Genomic DNA, 20,413 nt, shown 5'->3' on the forward strand with positions numbered 1-20,413 from the left:
TTTGAATCAATCTATAAATCATACAGGATCAAGCATCTCAGGGACATCACTGACCACTAGGTCAATGCTCTTCAAAGTCACCTTCAAAGCCTTGCAGGCCCTGAGTGGATCTCATCAGAGAATGGAATATGAGTCCAAGGATATCAGATTCAAATTGTAATTGGGTAAATAATCAGTCAATGTAGTAACTGCTGCAAGAGATGGTTATGTCCAATATTAATTTATTGTAATTTAATATACAATTGATTCATCTTGACTAGATGTACTCAAATAGCAGTGGAAAAATTTCATTAGAAATATAGATAAAGTGTGCTTCTAAACTGAGGTCGTGCAGCTTTAGATTTATTTAGCATTGCTGCTAAAAATCAAATGTTGCCATTTGTTGTACTATTCACATTGCAGTCTGGCATTTCTGAAGCTGTGAAAATGATAGAATGAAAACAACCCCTAAGATAGAACATGATGATCTGTTGGTGAAGTATTGTGACTCGCTGTCTCTCAGATCATGGCCTGTAATCAATAAAATGTGTTTTGGAGCACCAACTTATCATGTTAGAAATTGCTTGCAGTGAACATTCCAGCAATAGTGTGCTGACTTAGTCCAGCCTCAACATACTGAAGGTACTAAGGCACTGTTATCTTGATAAGTGGGGTATATTGGCTCTTTTCTGTGTTTTTCTTTCTTGAGTTTTATCAGACTTGACATTCAACAGATTAAATCGCCTTATTACCTGCACCCCATCAACTCACTTGAGTGTATCTGTCATGAATGATCAATTAATTAAAATGACACTGAAAACAATCAATATCCAAAATCAATTGCATTTGTTTTTCTAAGAACATAGATGCAGAAATAAAGTAATATGTTTCTTTTGATACTGAGTACATGAGGTAATATAAAAATGAGGTATATAAAAATCAAACAATAGATCTAATTTCAGGCTCAGTCTATGTCTGACAAAAGCAGTAAAAGAGATACTGAAATCATTAAAAAAGTAATAAAAAATTTATACAGAAAAATTAATGTCAAGTGGATTTTTATCTTTAAGCAGTGGAAAAGATGAGGCTAGCACCACTCACATACTATCTAGTTTTTTTGTAGTAGTGTCTTTGTGTTTTAAAGGGATCTAATTTTTGACTTTTTTACTAATTTTAATGTTGCTAAATTGTTCTGATCTTGCTAACTGATCACCACACTTCTACCAAATACTGACTTAAGGAGGTGAATACTTACCCAATCAGCATTTTCATTTTTTATATAGCTTTTATGGTTTGTCTGTGCAGACATACTGTATTACTCTGTTTTTGTTTGAGAATTCAAGTTTCGATTATAAATACTGACTTTAAAAACATGTTATACATTATTTGTGGGACATCATTGGAAGGGGGTGAATACTGCATGGAGATATATAAAACAGTAATTTCATTACAGCAGGAACTTCAGTAAGTGGATGGAACACGAGGAACACATAAAAATATGCATCACTTCAAATGTGTAAAAACAACAAAACAACACATACTGTAGTACTGCAGGTTTAAAGAGGTTTTAAGCACCTGCATACTAATTTTCTAAATCATCACAATACACAATGGCAAGGGCTAGAATACTGACCTGGAAGTATTAAGACCTGTTACAGAAAATAATCTGTTGGACTGTAAAAGATCTTCCTAAAAACTTCGAGTCTTGTGTAGTTCCTTAGAATCCAAGTTTGCAAAGGGCTATTATCACAATACTCCACAGTAGGACCGTAACTCCCATCCTCAAGTTTGCTAATTGTTAGACATGACTGGGTGATGATGTGAAGAAAAGTGTGTTTCTGTGTGATAAAAATGAAGCATTGAAATAGAAAACAAAAAGTAAACCTGATGAAGAGACTAACATAGACAGTCGCACAACTATTGCTGTAGCTCTCTTGTTTGTAAAGCCATTGATCCAGTGAAAACACACAGTGCAATCACAGGAAGTACTAATAAAGCACAGAGCACAAAATACAACAAACAACTCATTCTCAGACCACAGTACAATAGTTGCCAGATCCTCAGCTTCATTGAATAATAAACTCAGGGGAAATCAGATTAGGCGTTGATTTTAATTACTGTTAAATTTGCATTGTTTATGTCACAAAAAATAAAACCTGCAATAAACATTCGAAGCGTGATAGTATTCTGTGTGTACTTGCTGAGTGTCTTTCTTGTTTTCAGAGGCTCAGAAGAGTAGCTGCTCTGATAGACAGAAAGCATTAAAAACGTGGATTCCAGATGTCTCGTGTAGATTTAATACAATATACAGTATAAAGTATGTAAGGTTCATAGCCACATACTTGATGACTGGCAAACATTTAATTTTACAAAATGCTAGAATACCCCAGGACCCACTGAGCATTGCACATTAGCTTAGCAGATATGGCAACAGCTACAAGATAAGGGGGAGGTCTGTTAGGATTTATGGTACAAGTTAACACATAGGCACCCCAAATGATATATTATGATGCTTAAAATATTTACAGTATGCCATGTTTCTCTCAGAAGTTTCAACAATAATTCACAAATATTTTATGTCACCAATAGCCTTAGGTTTGTAAATATTTCCTAAGAAAAAAATGTTTTAAAGTTAGTTGACCATGCTGAAAGTGCTAAATCTACTGTATTCTTTTATCAAACAGATATAGAGGCATTTGATGAGCAAGATGATATTGCCAGAAAAATAATTTCCAGTCAATCAACACAAATCAGTTGAGGTGACTTATGCTGTCAATCACTTAATTATACTTACAGTATTTAACACACAAATAAGTATAAAAACAGAGGTAACCTTCCAAGATAATGCCACAACATGGACCATGATGTCTACGATGATATTGTACTAGAAATTTACTACCATTACTAATCCAACACCAAATGAAAAGACTGGTTAAACAACGTTTTAACCAAAGATAAGGCTTTGTACACTAAGCATTTATAGCAAATTTGTCCTCCAGTTTTAAGATAAAACAAATACATGTAGATCTTACTGAAGGACACTTGACTTTGTTAGAAGAAAAAAGACAATTTGACTGACAAGAAACACTAAGTTATGCAAGATGTGTCAAACCCTTTTAAATCATTAAATATTTAAACATAAAATATTAAGTGCTATATAAATAAATAAAGCACAAAAACATGAAATGCTCTAAAATCTACAAAACACTTCCTGAATGTAAATGGAAGAGTGCTCTAGTGGCAGAGTCTGTGCCACAGGAGAGCTCTACTGTGCTTAAGCATAAAGAACATCCTTTTAACCATTCAAAAGGCAGCTTACCTTAAAATCATATTCCCATTTTCCTACATACTGAATGTGAGGTAGAAAGAAAAATCAATACAGTTTATAATTCGCTTAATGTCTCCAAAGCATCTAGAATATTCAAGTGATATTTCAGTGTAATTGATACAGTACTCTATCAAGAAACCCTTTCTGCATCTTGTTTCAAAAGGACGTTTTGTTTAACCAGTTAAATATCTAATAATTTATTATACACTTAGATTTAAGTTATTCATATAGTACACTGCTTTTTGTTTAAAGTAAGAGCATCTCCACACTTTTTATTTGAATGCTCATCTCCCTTTTGTTTCAGTGTCATCTTCCTTTCATTATACACGATCAAGACAAAAAGATTTAGTTCAAAAATTATACTCCAGATGGGATTAGAGATCTTGCCCAGATGGCACAGTGACGCCAGCTCAGCCAGTAACAAGTCATGCAGGGTCTCAGGAAAAGTAGCAATTCTGAACAATTTAAGGGACCAGAAAGAATCACCAATAAAGTGGTATAGTTAAGGAATCTGAATACAGAAAATGAAAGGAAGACTCAATAGCTCAAAGTGAAGCCTTGAAAAACAATGTAAGAAATGTAGTGCTGAAAAGTTTGGAATTATCTATTGTACAGCACAATATCTGGAAATCATTTGGGATTTTGCATTCCATGATACATTAAAAAGGGTCAGAAATTGCCAACTTTCTGAAGGAACTGTTTATTGCTTTCAATGAAGTCAAGAAAATCGAAGGTCTAAGATTAATTAGACACATTCTGCAGAAATGTAACAAGCTCACTGGTAAGAAGGTTGAAGGTTCAAATAATTTGTTCTCCTTTTTTAACAGCTTCACTGTTCTAGAGTAATAATAAAGAATTGTCTCGCTACTTTTCATTTTTTTTTATGATTTAGCAATTTCACAAGGTTAAACTCACCTACAAAACTTGGTTGGGAGTCTTTATTTTAGAGCACAGAATAACCATGCTATTTATGTGTAATAATTTGGCCACAAAATCAAATGATCATTTGTTTATGGATCTTCTGCCGAGTATAACTCTACATACAACTGCATCAAGGATTCACTGCCAATAAAGAATTGTTTTAATAATTGGATTGATACACAAAGAAGCTTTTATGAGGCAGTTAATTTTTAAAAAAGTATGAACATTTTAATAATAATCTCACAGTTATGTTTTTAAAATTATTTTTAAAAAGTAAAAATATGAAATATTTAACACATAATAGGTTTTAATAGCACAGTACAGTAAATCTAAAAGGATTTATTACATTACATGTGTAACTGTACTTCAGCTCCATCTGGTGGCTGAAGTAAAATTAATTTTACTTATTTTTAAAGGTTATGATTAGACCTTTTAGATTCAAAATCATATTTCAAAATATATTTTTATTTAAAATATATTGGGAATAGAACATTGTAATGCCCTACCAAAAACAAAAAATTGTAAAAGTTGACTGTTGTCCAAACTAAGCTGCATTAAGTACTATAATGCTTTACTTCTTATTAAAATAAGAGTAAAGTTTTGTATTTACAAATCCTAAATTGCATCTACTTTGAAATGATTTTGAACAGAAGAATTAGTAATATTGCATCAATGGCATTTATCAGTAATATCAAAAAAGTATGTTACTAACAGACCAGCACTGATGCTGAAATTACAATTGCACCACTTTTGCAGCTACCATCAGTTACAATTAGAGTTACACTTTTACTGCAGTAATAATTGTTAAACTTACAATCAATGCTAAAAGGTACAAAATACACTGCTGTACAATAGTCACACAGTCATGTGTTATACAAGGAGAATATGAACACTTACTCTGTAGTTTCAATTCATAAGAACAGTTTTGCAGAACTGAAATGTAGTTACAGCTCTGCTTTTGTGCTTTTTAAAAAACTTCCACTTCTCTGGCAACAGGATAACTCATAGTGATTAGAAATGAGAAAATACTGATTGAAAAGTCAACACAGCCATGCACATGATCCCGCTTGGTAAAGTGCAACCTTATTTAGAGATCTTAATTAGTTGCTGATGTGATTTAAATTCACGTTTAATTAATTTGGACATTCTTCCTTTGTTGTTTAATAAACTTTTAAATTTAATTTTAATATGCCTAATCTTCTTCTAATATCAAACATTCTGGCATAATTACTTTTCATCAGTGGATAATACACATTTAATTGTTAAAAGTATATTTAAAAATAAATACATAATTGATCTGCAAAAAGATTAACTACTTACAGTACATGACATTTTATAGGTGTGCTCAAATTGTAGTAAGAAGCACAATCATTATTGCACAGGGTCCTAAACTTCAAAACGTCTATTCAGCAGCCAGTGTCAAGTTTTCAAACCTGTTTAACAGCAGGATTCGACTAGGCAGAAAGTTTCTTGTTAACAAAGAAACAGGAGACATTGTGAGGTTGGTGATCAGTCAAACATTTGATTCAATGTGGTTCAAAATCAGTTACTGAATTTATACTGTACATTTTTGTATTATACGTATGAACACATTACACCAAATTAAATGTATATAACTACTGTGTTTTTTAGTATTTGACTATTTTTATGTCCTAGATACCAACCACTTTAGCTGAAGAAAAAATACAAGAATCCTTACCTCAGCATCATACTCAAACAGCTGGTTTCCTCTCATGTGATGGCATTTCAGCATTACAACTGGGCCGTTAAGCCTAGATACGTCCAGACACAGATCATCTGTCCTGATCTCCTTGTCAGAAGTATAAGAAAAGACCTGAAAAGACAGAATTAACACCTGTTTTTAGAGTATTACTCAAAATGATTATAATGTATTATTGCTGAAGAATAATTATTAAATTTGAAATACACTGTAAAGGTCTTAGATATTAGAAGTTTTTCTCCTGTACACAGAAACACTATTGTCTTCTATTGAACTTTTAACCACATTTAAAATGTTAGTCCTAAAGGAGTTGAAGTTCATAGTACAAAAAGTAGTCTTTTTAAGCTTAGGGATTTACAGTGAGAAACAAACTAAATTAAGAACAAAGAACACCTGACAATGAGTCAATTAAATTTGACTGGGAAATGTCATGTATAGATCACATTGAATTGTTCATGTTTTTGAATTTTTTAATCAATGTCAATTAAAGACTGTGAAATAATAAACTCAATTCTTCTCACCCAAACTCATCTGTATTAGTAACAGTCAATACTGTGGTAATGGTAGAGAACTCTAGTGGAGGTTTTGAGTAAATCGCTGATGTTCATAATACAAATGTATTCTAAGTTTCCATTTTTTCTAAAATGTTTAAGACACCACCGGGTGGAGTGGTGGCACTGTGGCTAAGGATCTGTGCCTGTGGTTGGAAGGTTGCCGGCTCAAATCCTGAGGCTGGCAGAGGAATCCTACTCCATTGGGCCCCTGAGCAAGGCCCTTAACCCCAACTGCTCCAGGGGCGCCGTATAAATGGCTGACCCTGTGCTCTGACCCCAAGTTTCTCTCTCCCCGCCTGTGTGTCTTAAAGTGATCTTATATTATCTCTCTTATCTTATATGCATTAGTAGTACAGTACATATGCAATACTAACCAATATATACTGTAGGTAAAGTTAATATTTGAGCCACGATGGCTCATTGGATTAGAATGTATCCTGGTTTCCATGTAGGTACAGTAAGTGGTCAAGAAACCATGTGACCACCCAGATAAGATACCAATCCAAAGCAGGGCTTCTACTCAGAAATTCTGGCCCTATTTATACAGCTGTGTGGACTGGAGTGATTGTGGTAAAGTATATCACTCAAGTGTACAACAGCACCAGGGCAGTCACTTGAACCCTGATCTGATCTCATAGCCCTCATAATCCACAAGTTATGAGATCAGAAATATACCCACTTAATATGCATAAGGTTATAATTTTAATGTGCATGCATAAATACTACTAATATATAGAAGAGTAATATTTTAATGCTATTCAAGTTAATGGGAATGCAAATATTTGGCTTTCTTTGTTTTTTGGTAGTACTGTATTTATATTTTAGTCACATATGACTGGTTACAGAAAAACCTGACAGTGTTGTTCACAAAAAGGAACGTGATTTCTACAGACAGGGGTCTTATCAAGAGTCTGATAAACAAGATTTATGGATTAAATGAGAATGTCACTCTATATCAAGAAAATTATGCTTCTCATCTTTTCAATATTTGCTCTGTGTGACCATTTATTTTCATGGACAGAAACTATGCAGGTTTCCCACAAAGCAAATTTTTGGAATATTTTATTTTCACAAATTCCAAAGGCATAACAAAAGCAGAAAAAAAACATTTACATAAAGGGGTTAGCCTTACAACTCTGTACTGACATGTATTCTTGCTACATGACATTTCATCCTCCATGGTTCACAGTACCTGTCACAGAGTACTGGAAAGCTCTTTCTGGATGCATGTTAGATTTTCTTTGCAGTTATGCCCTCATATTAACCTTTACTTAATCAAAACCAAACAATGTTGTATAATATGAAGAAACTGTCACTGTCATTTACTATTAAATCATAAAAGGCCATCTTAGGCCATTAAAAGTCACACAAAACATTAATATTAAAATAACATTTAACTCTGTAGGCTACTACACAGGCTTACTTATTCAAGAACTAAGAGTGTTGCCTCACATTCACTAATACAAGCATTATGGATTTACGAAAGTGATGATGATCTTTGTAGTGTTGTCATGCTAATTAGACCAATATATTGTACTGTGATGTTAGACTCCAACACACCAATGTGCAGAGAACCAACCAACCAATTCCTAACTATTTACATGGGAGCCACATCTAAATAAAATAAGAACTGAAGTACAGGTTGAGCATTTTAGAATCCAGAGGAACTGTGGTTACCAGGGAAACAAGCAGTTCCAGCCCCAATTACCCTTGTCTTCCTTTCCAAAACAGGGCCTTCCAGTACCAGAGATAGCCACATTAGCCCTAGTGTGTTTCCCAGCCAAATATCTCTCAGGGAAATGGTGACCATTACAATACTCTTTACACATGTAGACATTTATTTATGACACAATATAATTGTGAACATTTTTTTAAACAGTAGTATTGTTATATGCATTCACATACACACTTAAACATGTCAGAGCTGATAAGATGATGATGGCTGACAACTCTGTTTGTTTTCGATTTGTCTCTTGCTGGACCTGAGTGCTGCTTTCAAAACGGTTGATCATCTTGCTGAACAGGTTTTGGAAGGTTCAGGGCATTACTGAGACTTTTTTGTCATTGTTTAAATCCCATTCCTTTTAGTATCTACTGTATATCACCCAACTCGGCACTTGGAGAGCCCAAATCCCAAATCTTTAGATTTCTAAATTTAAAATCTAAAGAATTTTTTTACAATTGGAGGTGATGTATTCAAGTAGGTAACTTAGAAATGATTTGAAGCAGAAATATCCAGCCCTCAACTTCCTTAGTTACTTATTTAATTGACCAACAACTTACAATTGACTAGTGATGGTCCCGGAATTAGTCCATTAATGAGGTCAAGGAATCATAGGGTCATCTTTGACCCAAGCCTTAAATATTTGAAAGCCACATTCACATATTGAAAAGGTGTCATTGTTTCATCTTCATAACATTGTTCTCACCTCTCGTTCACATCTCTTTCAATCTGGTGCACAAAAGCTAAAGCATGATTGTATCCTTCCTAGGATTTATAATTGAAATACAGTGCTTGCTGCAATATTGCAGTGCTTGCTGAAACCTGTTGCAGCATGTTCAGAACTCAGCTGCTGGGATCTTAAGTAAAACTAAAATGCATGAGCACATTATCACCTGTTCTAGCTTTCTTGCACTGACACCCTGTGGATTTTGGAATATAATTCAAAATACTGATGTTCTAAGGACCTGAACAGTTTATCGCCTGGCTCCATTAGGGAACTGTTAACTCCCTGTACACCTACACATTGTCTGTGCTCGAACCTTCTGTCAGTTCCCCGAATTGGGTTCTGAACACTAAGGCGATGCTTTCTGTTGTGCTGCTCCAAAGCTGTGGAATGATCTCTCAGCTCATATCAAATCTTGTCTCAAAATTCACTTGTCTAAACTATGTGTCATATACTGTAGTCTCAGACATCTCATTTACAGTATGTCTTCAGTAGCCATTATGTCTCTTTAATTTACTGTGTATTATTATTAAATAATAATAGATAAGTGTTGACTGGATGACATATCCTGTAGTTCCTGAATCAAGTGCTGCCCCTTAATCTATACATTTGACAATTGGAAATAAGCAATGGAAACAAAATCAAATGTTAGAAGAGGTTCTGAATAGAAGAGCTACACTTTAAGAGGGAAACAATACAACTGACATTAAATTAAAACAAATTTAATTTAATCGTTTAACAATTAAAAAGAAATAGATTAAATTTGCAATGAGGTGCACTACTACAAAGAGAAAAAGGGGTCATTACAAATACTCTACATATTAAATTGCACTTCATTTCATATCTGATTTGTTCTGGTGATGATTCATATGGAACAGAGATTAATTTCTCTCCTAGAATAAAAGGTTTACCTGGCAAGGTCACATTAAAAGAAACCAATATTACAGGACTATCGGGTGATTAATGTTTAAGATACAAGAATACAAAACACTTATTCATGCAAGAAACGATACAACAAAGAAAAACATTTTTTATTGCCATGTATTTTTAAGTCGACAAATAATACTGTGACAATTTTTTTCATATTTTATATTTCAGTTGTTAAAAACGTTTGAGAATGTTACATTTAAAAAAATGGAAAGATGTCATATCAATAAAACTTCAAAAGGGATTTTAAGGTCAGTTTGAAGGGTTGAATCTTTTTTTGTGTCTGACAGGATGAATTACAATTGGTAGCCAATCCAGATCTGGGTTTTTGCTAAAAGAAAATACATTGAGTAACTGGTCATAGTAGACACTGATATGTATCATGGTTTGAACTCAGTACTTCATTAAATTTAAATGCCATGTGTGTTTGTCTTTGTCACCTAATCTTAAAAGCTTACTATCTGACCAGCAATAGAAGGATTCTATACAGTATATCTCCTTTAAATCTCCTTTTGTCATCAAGGGAGTGCCATTCATAAAGTAGAAACAAAGCCATTTATTTCAGATAATGTAATTTTTGATTATGTCATACTGAACAACAACATGTAATGGTATGCTTCCTGTAGTTACAAAACCTAAATAAATTATGAATATAAATTAATTACATTATTACACTGCTGACAAAACAATGTTATGATGTCTCAGGGATTAGAAGCATACCAGCAATCTGAAATCCAATGCTGCAGTTAATCTTGTGAAGTCGGACACATACGTACGTATTGCAACATATTAGACTTTAAAGGTAATATTATATTCTTACCTGATTTCCACCCATTCCATGGCAGTTAAAAAAGCCTACTTTTTCATTTTCCTTTCTTCCCATGTTGTCCAAGCACTGGTTGGTTTCAACATTCCTGATCTACACAGAAGACAAAGTGATGAAGGTTGCTTAATTTAAAAGACTGGGATTGCACAGATTTTCATCTTCTCTCTTACATCTCTGTTTTTACAGGTTGTTAAAAATTTACCTTACAAATGACCTTAATAAACCTGGTATCTTTCAAGTAATTGCTGGATGAGATCTGTGGATCAATTAACTACCAAACAGGCTAGATAAGCCAGATGACCTCCTCTCTTTTGCAACCTTGTTATGTTCCTAAAAATAACAACATACTGTATTTTCAGCTAACCAGGCATTTATCAAATTTACTGGCATATTCAAAAAATATCACATTAAAACAGTACACTGTGGGGCATTGATATTTAAGCAATAAGGCACGAGAGGCCGTGTTATATAGTGAATATAGTCACAGTTAACAGGCGTTGTTAGGCCCGCCGCGATGCGGAGGGCCGGCAACCCTTTTAACTTTGACTATATTCACGATATAGCACAGGCCTCGAGTGCCTTATTGCTTTTATGAAACGGTCCCCAAATATGCGATTGCTGTATAGAATGAACTTTTAATTAAAAAAATTATTTAACACGAAAATTAATGTCTACGTTCCTCCGCCTGAGAATATAGAAACACAGAAACACAGCCATAAGTAACATCAACTAGCAAAGAGAGGACATTAGCTAGCCAATATGATAAAGGAATAAATTACTTGTTTTTTTATTTCTTTAGCACATTTATTTGAACATTTCCATTGATCGTACAAGCATTGAAAAAGTGTCCAGTCCCGAGCTCGTCAGGCATTTTCTTTTTCGCTGCGGGAGCGCTCCCACTGCTGCTGGTCTCAGTGCGTGTCGGATATCACTCCGGTGCTTTCTTATTAAAATTGAGTTTCCAATAACGCCGTAGCGTAATCTTGCTATAACTATAACAGACATAATCTCCCTTGCTTTTAACCGAGCGTTTGATCATTTCTAAGAATGAAAATGATTTAAACTACGCGACACTATCATTCATCGAGAGCACAAAAAATCACAAGGATCCTCAACAGCGCAACAAAGACAGCAGAAGAAGATACATGTATCAAATACCTGAGAATCCAAGCTTTCTTATCTACGCTAAGTAGTCTTTAAAAGCCTATGCGATTTATTTGATTGGCCATTATTTATCGGTCAGTGCATTGATATTTCTTTATCACACAGTAAAAAGTCAAAATTCCTTCCGGGGCGTGCGTATATCAGATAATATAGCACGGCTTCGAAAGCGCGTCAGCCAATCAGATTTCAGGACCGGAACTATCCGTTTTATAATTGTTAATTATATGAATGAGACCATGGAAAACACATTCCACTGACAGTGATAGCATGCACCAGAAGATGCCAGTAGGCATGTTGTCAATTACATAGTTTAGAATCTAGTAAAAACCTGCAATGTTCTCTCCCTCTGTTGTACACAGTGGTTCCCAATCCATGGGAATGTGTTCTCTGAAGTTCTCTGTGTACATGAACCAAACTTTATTGGTTCACTGTTATATATGGAGCAAATGAAATGCTTCCAGACACTAGCTTGTACCACTGGGTCAAGATGGCTACTGAAAATGGAAAAAGCGAAAGAGAGATGAAACAGTATCTCGGATGAAAGCCCCAGGCTATTCATTCATTTTAGAAGTTTTGTCAAATTAAAATTAATAAGAAAAGACATCACAATTTATAGGAATCATATATTTATTATTCAGTGTTAACTCGCCTGGCTGAGGAAATGACAGTCTGGCCATAAGGTCAGGGCTGCCAAATCCCCCTCGCTGGTGAGGAATGAACAAGGGAGGCTGCTGCATTGGTGAAGATGGGGTAAAATGCATAAAAAAGTGTGCTGATACTGTATTTATTACATGAATGTAAAATTCAATCTCTTCTCAATATTCTCTTTAAAAACATTATTAATAAAGAAACTTTCTGAGACAGAGAGCTTTGTTCGACAAAAAAACTTCATTAATTTTAAAACAGATTGTAAGATCTAATGGAAACATCAGCCTGTTTTTTTTTCCAAGAACATAAATTGTTAAATATAACTTCAAACATCCATTACACTGTGTTAAATGTTCTATGGTTTGTGAATGTATATGTAGTACATTACAGATCTGGAGATACTGCAACAGAATGAAATGTTGGTAGCCAATGTTGAATATCTTTCTCTGTTGCTTTCTTCCAATAATCTATCATCTTTCCCTATATAATGTATTCTGCTGCATGCCTCTGATATTGACAACCTCTGTACCATTTGAATACATGACAGTAAGGGCCTAAATGTACATTCTGCCTAGTCATGCATATAGTATATTCCATAATGTTACCATTTCACAAAAGAACAGTATTAAAAATATCAAGTTATCATTCACAAAATAGTATTTAGGAAATGTGCTTCATTTCCCTTTTAGCAGAGGTAAATTAGTTAATGTTCACAATTCTGAATTTTTTTTATCATAGCTCTATAGTAAACATTAGAGGTACACGTGACAAGGAGAAAAATGAAATAAGACAAGACACACAAAAAGAGCCTAGAAAAAAAATACTTTATTGTTTCTAGTGTTAAACCATTATTAAAAAGAAAGCTAATATAAAAGTAACTTGGTGCAACACCCTCTTAAAAGTCACCATAACCCACAGCTCACCTACTATTCATTATTATTAAGGTGACTGACACAGTCTAAGGAATGGTTTTCTATCAATTGACTTTCTATAACAATATCAACCGTTCCAATTTTCCTAAGTTTTCAACTGAACTGTTTCATAATGGTGCACATTTAATGAGAAACAATATTTAGCCGTGCAAATTATTATGTAAATCAGAAACACCGGCAGGGTGAGAAATTCTTGCATGTTTCATGGGTTCATGTTTAATTACTTTTTAAGTTAATGAACCATTTAAATCAGATTCTAATATACTTTTTAAACCCAGGAAAGCACTATGTTTTATCACCATCTTATTATGCCATTATCATCCTTTTCATAATTGAATAATATAAAAATTAATGAATATGGCTTTGAAAGAAGCATGGCTTTTACTCAGAGGTTATTAATTTGTGCACTGAATAGCCTCCACTATGAACTAAAAGTCTGTTCACTATTAAATTACTAGACCAATCTAGTGTATTAACTGAATTTTTTCAAGACCGTATTTAACTTAGCATTTAGCCTTGTAGTTTACTACACTAGAAGTTCCTTGATTAATTTTCTAAATCTTGCAGCATATGCATTTGCAATTTAATGCAGGCAATATATAAGTTAGTTCTAAAAAATGCAAGTGCTTACCCATGAGCTACAGTATCAGATATAACATTATATTTGATATGTTTTTGTCATGTAATGCTTATTTTCGCATTAAGCATTCAAGACACTGAATTGATGAAAACTGCAAGCACAATGAACACTAGTAATTTAAAGACATCATACTTCACCAAGTGAGTGGTATCTTCTTGGGATCTGCGAGTCTGGATACACGTTTTCGAGATACCATGAAAAAGGTTTACACTTCAGGGCTTCTCTTAGTGCCTTGCGAGAGGACACATCTCCATATTCCACCTTGACTACACCTGTGAAAAAAGCATTGCAAATATTTTAAGTTTTATTTATAAAAGATATCAACTTTGTTTTACAACTATGAATATAAATATTTTACATACAAACATGACTCTGTGAGTTAGGCTTCCTAAAACAAGAAGAAATTAAAACTAATTCTGTAAACAAATTCAAACTCAGAAAAACATCATACTTGGAATTTAATATACTGTACTACATTATTCAATTTTAATACAGTATATATTGACAGATCAATAAAGTATTTTATGTAAATATAGATGATATTTTATTTACATTTATTTATATTAGAAAATTAAAAGACTCCTGTGATGCATAATTCATGGCACCAGATAATATAAAACAAGCATAACACTGAAATATTCAGTCTATGGTGCAAGACTCTCTGTATGAATAATGTATCATGTTGACTTCCATTTGAACATCAAAAACCTATTAAGGTATCATGCGTAGTCCAGAGTGAAAATCACAGAGAATTCAATGAGTGTGGCATGCAGCCCACAGTAGGCCACATGTAATGGATAAATACATTTTATTGGAATACATCTGACAACAAAATACTCAAGAGAACCTATGCCGCTGCGCTCCTGATTTTTTTAATGCAACAGTAAAAAAAACCGCAGATACCTGAACTGTACTACACATATTAACCACCAGATGGACCCTGTTGATCATCTCATTAGCTCTTCCTTGAGCAAACCTCCATTGTTAGCTTGATTAGCCCAGCTATAAAAAATAACTGCATTTGTGTATGAAACAAAAAGGTCCCATGTTTATCTTCTTTTGTTTAACAATGTCACCTCAATATGCATATTTCCTTGATAGTGCTGCAACATTACTTCATACATCAGAAAATGTTGAATCAAAAATCTTAAATAAATATCACTAAGTCATAACCTGGGCTTACTTATAGAAGAGGAATTGTTTCAGATAAGAGACAAGCACTGATAATCTGGTATGGATGCAACTCTGTGTCATTAAATATAATTGTGAAAGTCTTTCATGTTACAGTCAATAAAATCATCTCGGCAAACAAGAATGGGTTTCCCGATGTACAGTATTACTCCAAAGAACCGTAAGCTGTAATGCCATGAAGCAAAAACTGAAATGTTTGGTCTCTTTTAAATTAATTGTTCATTCCTGTAAGTTCCTGGCAGCTCCATTCATCCATTTTCATTACAAGACGAGCCGGAACCAATCCCTGTAAGCAATGGGATCAAGACGGGATACACCCTGGCAGGGAAGCCAGTCCATTGCAGGGCACTTACAGACACGAACATGAGCACGCCTTTCTAAGAAACCACTTAAATTTTCTCAGAAACCATTTGTTACGTCCCACTATGTGGTCTGTGTGTTTTAATTGTTATGTTCCACACTGCTGACCTTTGATTGTTCTTCCTTCCCCATTGGCCCACCATTACACCACTGTTCCATATGACATTATCATAAATCAGGCTCTCAGCCAATCAGACTGCATCTTATTCAGTATATAACATGGAGGTTTTCAGGAAGGAGAGGCCTTTCGTTTGACTTCGGTCCCACTTGGTTTTGCTTTGCTTCATTTCGCTTTGGTTATCGCTTCGTTTTGCTTTTGCTTCAGCTTTGTTGGTTTGTTGTTTTGTTTTGTGTGTGTGTATTTTCATATAGCTTCGGCTTTGTTGTTTTGTTGGTTTCTGTTAGTTTCTTTGTACTTTCGTTTGTGTTTATCCTTGTTTCGCCATTACCTTGCCCTAACGTGTTACATGTTCAACCTTTGTGTTCTTTTGTACCCTGTTCCTGTTGATTACTCTTGTTTTCCCTTATTTGTATTCCTAGTTCACTTGTGTGTTTGTGTGAACTTTTGTGTATAAGGTTAGTTTAGGTTGTTGGGTACATTCTACACATGGGTGAGTTTAGTACGGGTGAGTGCTGTTTGTCTTGTATGGTTTTGGGTAGTAAGTGGAGGTTAGCTAGGGTGTTGAAGACGCCGAAGACCGTGTGTTTCGGGTTTTCTTTTGTAGTCAGGTCAGCTTTCCCTCACTTTCTTAGCCAGCTCCATTTTGTTTGTTATTTTCTTTTCTTTGGCACCACTCTAGTTCTTACCCCTGTGATAACCCCTGTTATCGTGTCTTACCAGTCACTTATTCAACTTAAAATCATCACTTTTGCACCCACCTTTGTTATCACGCTTCCTAGTCCCTCACCAGAACCCGCTTCCAAAATAATTATCCTAAATGTTACTACCCTTAACCCCTAGACACTCGAGGTCGTAACACCACTTAAACTACCAGTTGGTTTTTGGCCTGTGGGAGGAAACTGGAACACAGGGAGGAAACCCACACAAACACGGGGAGAGCATAAAAAATTACCCACAGATAGCTCTCCAGGTCCAGAACTGAACCCAGGGCCCCAGCGCGGCGAGCCAGCTATACTAATCACTGTGCCACCATGCCACCACCTGCCAGCTCTTTCACTGCTTTTATTTTCATGTCAACAACATACAGTACGCCTGCTTGTCATCATTTCTCAACATATGCACAAAGAGGGATGAGCATTTCGTTAACTGTGGGGATTTGAGAGGGAAAAGGCTAAAGATCACTGCATGATCTGGTACACAATCACATTTTAATGCATAAAGCACAAGGAAAACAACAAATGCAAAAATGCTCATAATAACAGCACAATATCTTCTTTAATTGACTATTTCCCTTTTCTCTTATTTCATGTTCCTGTCATTGATATTTGTTTTAAATTTACATGGCATTCAGCCAGTAGAAATGTCATTTTTTTGCAATTCAATAAAGATTGCTCACTTGCCTCAATTAATTTAGTCTTTTGTCAACAATATGAATCTGACTTTGAGTTCTCAGAATGAAACAGATACTGACCAAATACTTAGCATGAGAAAAAGGAAAAAAAACAGCAATCTGATCAAAGAAATGTGACTAAGTTCCGTCTAATGAAATTGTGAAATAATGGGCCTATGTATTTACTAACTAAACATATAATGTGCATCTTATGCCAGGAAATTATGGTGTAATAATTCCCAAGAAATAGTTTCAAAATAACCTCTTAAGTTCTTTCTCTGTATTTGTTCCGAGTTCTGTTCTATTATAATTTAATTCTAATCACTTTGAAATGGGACTTCCCATAAAGGTCTTATGAAATATGTATGTACATCTGTTTGAATATACATATAATATTATACACTGTAATATAAAGTAAAAAATACTAAATCTTATAGTTATTCTAATTTATTCTAAGTATGTATGTTCATCTTAAGCTTGCTGTTTTTAAATTAGTAGGCCTATTTCTTGTTCTCAAGAATTGTTTGCACTAGTTTAGCTGCAAAGGTCCTGGCGTACATTTAAGGGTTGGATTCTTTCATACAATTACAGTTGCTGTCAGCATCTTTTGTAAGAGAACAAAATCTTATCAACTATGCTCTTTTGCTTTAACACTCTGGCACCGAAAGACTGTATGATTACACTTGTGTCTTATCAGTGGATTCATAACAGAAATTACTCGTAGCAATATGGCGATTTCACAAGTGACACCAATCTTACGGATGTAATTTTATGACATTTTGCTGCCAAGCACAGACTGAAAACATGAACACAACAAACAAAAATAATCAGTACTCAGCTTCCATGTTGTTTCAAGGATACCCAAATTCTCAGTGAGACCAGCATGTGACTAAGATAATTAGAACTGCTTAAAGAAAACCAAATCACTTAAAAAATCTAAAAGGCACATGCGATGTAGCTCATATAGTATAGGTCAAGTTACAAAGAAATAGGTCAAAATAGATCAAGTAACAAGGAAAGTCAAAAAGAAAGCACATCATACTTCACACAGAACACAGTTTACTATTAATGTACAAAAAGTATAACAATGCTGTAGCACTTCACTCTTTTCCATAACAGCCTTTTTAAAAATCCCATTTCTTCTTTTTATCTGTCTGTTTAACATTATCTAAGCTTTCCTTAAAGTAATCCTTCTAAGTTGTATGAGATGTTCTTATAAGTACTGTAAACAAGTGGTACAGATACTGCATATTGGTATTCAAAGTTTTGCAGCTTCAAGTTGAATGGTTACATGAAAGCCTGCAATGAGAATGTGCAAATATGCTTCTGAAAAAAATAACAGTCAATGGCCAAGTTTGGAAAACAGAGAAATACTTCCATTTTTTTTCTCTCTTTACTTGAACAGTCCCGTATACTGATGATAAATCATCCTTAGAGCAGTCCAGAAATCCACAGAAATACAGTAGAAGCATTCAGCCATTACCAATGTGAATTTGAACTGAGGATATGAGCTGATATGAGACTACTGCCCATTTATGTGTGACTAATGCCCACTTATGCGTGGGCATCAACCACTTACAGTACATGAGATTATTGGCACCTGAGTGAGTTTGAAGGGCAAGAGGACAGCTATAAAATGCCACTTTTCTGCTGTCCAATTCTTCACTTTGTTCAAATTGCCCTCTTATATGACACCTTGAATACATTTTAAAATGTGACTCCAGAACATGCTTGACTGGACACTGTTGCACAGCCTTCTTTAGCATTGTGACTACTTGAGAAGGCAGCACATTCCAAGTGTATATTTTAAAAAACAATTTCTTATTCCTTATTTACAAAGTACTGAAAACATACAATTGAGAAACATTGCATGAATTTTAAAATACATTCCAGCTAAACCATTCTTTTTTGTGATGAAATTATGATGAAAACTTTTTACCTGCACAACATGTAGAACCAGCTTACACTTGGTTGCAGACACTTCTTGTACAGTACATTGACAGGCAAAAACAAGTGCACATTGAATAGACAATGGTGAAGAAAGGAAAAAGGTAAGAATAAAAACAGAAGTAAAATTCCAGGATAGAGGAGAAAAGGAAAATTGGGGGACGATGCATTTCTTTTAACTTTCCAGTGGCATGTCACCATTTCACTCTTTTTTTCATTTTTTAAAACAGACTTTTGAATTTGAAGTTTGAGTACCACTTGGTCTGCATATAGATTGCATTGTCAGAGTTGATTAATATAATACAGGTGCTTAACCCATATCTGGTATTTGTAAGCACTACTAATTAACCTGTATTAGAGTTTTTCATAAGGAGCTATTTTGCCAAGATGTAAAAACCACTCATCAAAAGAAGGTTCACATTTGTAGTCCCTCACTATCAGTCTTCTTCCTAATTAAAGCAGTCAGGATCCAGCTGGCATCCTGGGTGGAGACCTGAAGTAGGGAATAAATCTCCTAGAACATAACATTCTAACCATCATTCCTGAATTTCTGGGCCACCTCCACAGAGCATGTACTGTACTTGCACAGCTATCAGCATTGTGACATTGAAGGCCAACATTTAGCTATTTATTTATAAATTTCCTTTAAGTAACTGTACATGCTTCTTCTCACCTTAATTAACCATGGCTAGGTGTGCATTTTCAGCATTCCTCCTACAGGCTGAGCAGTGATAAGAGGTAATAAGCTGGTGTTGACACAAGATCTTGGTTGCCTAGGTAATTAACCTGTAGAAGTTAACTGTATACAGCTGAGGGTAGAATTCAGTTTGGAGACAAAGGAGCAGAGATAGCACTGATGTACTGGTATACAGATATAGGAAGGAACAGGGGCACAGAGGGAACAGCACAGATATGGAGCTATTATGTGAGGAGTGACAGGGAATAGATTGAGAGAGAACAGATGAAATGAAGAACTGACAGAGGTAAAAAAGGGAAATCTGTAACACAGGCAAGAAGACTGGTTCGACAGACGTTGGGCGAATCAGAAGATATAGTTCCAGTATAAACAAATTCCAGTCTCTTATCTTTTTGTCCTTCCTCTTTTGTTCCACCCCTGTCATACAGATGGCAGTTCCTTTTTTCCTTGTTTTGCTCCTTTTCTTGTTTTTGTCTCCTATGTCTGACACCTTGTATAATACCTTATTCAAATAATCAACTCCAGTCCCGAAGAGCTGAGGAGTACTCAGATTGTGGTCCCAAATGATCTCTAATACTTAATTTTACAGCAAGGTAATTGCTCCAAGCCTTTAAATTTATA

At 34.7% G+C, this 20,413-nt stretch overlaps 1 protein-coding gene across 1 annotated transcript in view; it reads right to left on the bottom strand.

Annotated features, from left to right (window-relative positions):
- The window catches only part of galnt13 (polypeptide N-acetylgalactosaminyltransferase 13), a 53,453-nt gene that overhangs the window by 9,124 nt on the left and 23,916 nt on the right, over positions 1–20,413 (bottom strand). The window contains exons 9-11 of the mRNA XM_088930463.1: positions 14,219–14,358; positions 10,697–10,795; positions 5,928–6,062 (exon numbers count right to left, since the gene is read on the bottom strand). Coding sequence (XP_088786589.1) covers positions 5,928–6,062; positions 10,697–10,795; positions 14,219–14,358 — 374 coding nt within the window. The remainder of the gene's footprint in view (positions 1–5,927; positions 6,063–10,696; positions 10,796–14,218; positions 14,359–20,413) is intronic.

Source organism: Atractosteus spatula, chromosome 13 (assembly GCF_055471065.1).
Source record: "Atractosteus spatula isolate fAtrSpa1 chromosome 13, fAtrSpa1.hap1, whole genome shotgun sequence".
Lineage (NCBI taxonomy): Eukaryota > Metazoa > Chordata > Actinopteri > Semionotiformes > Lepisosteidae > Atractosteus > Atractosteus spatula.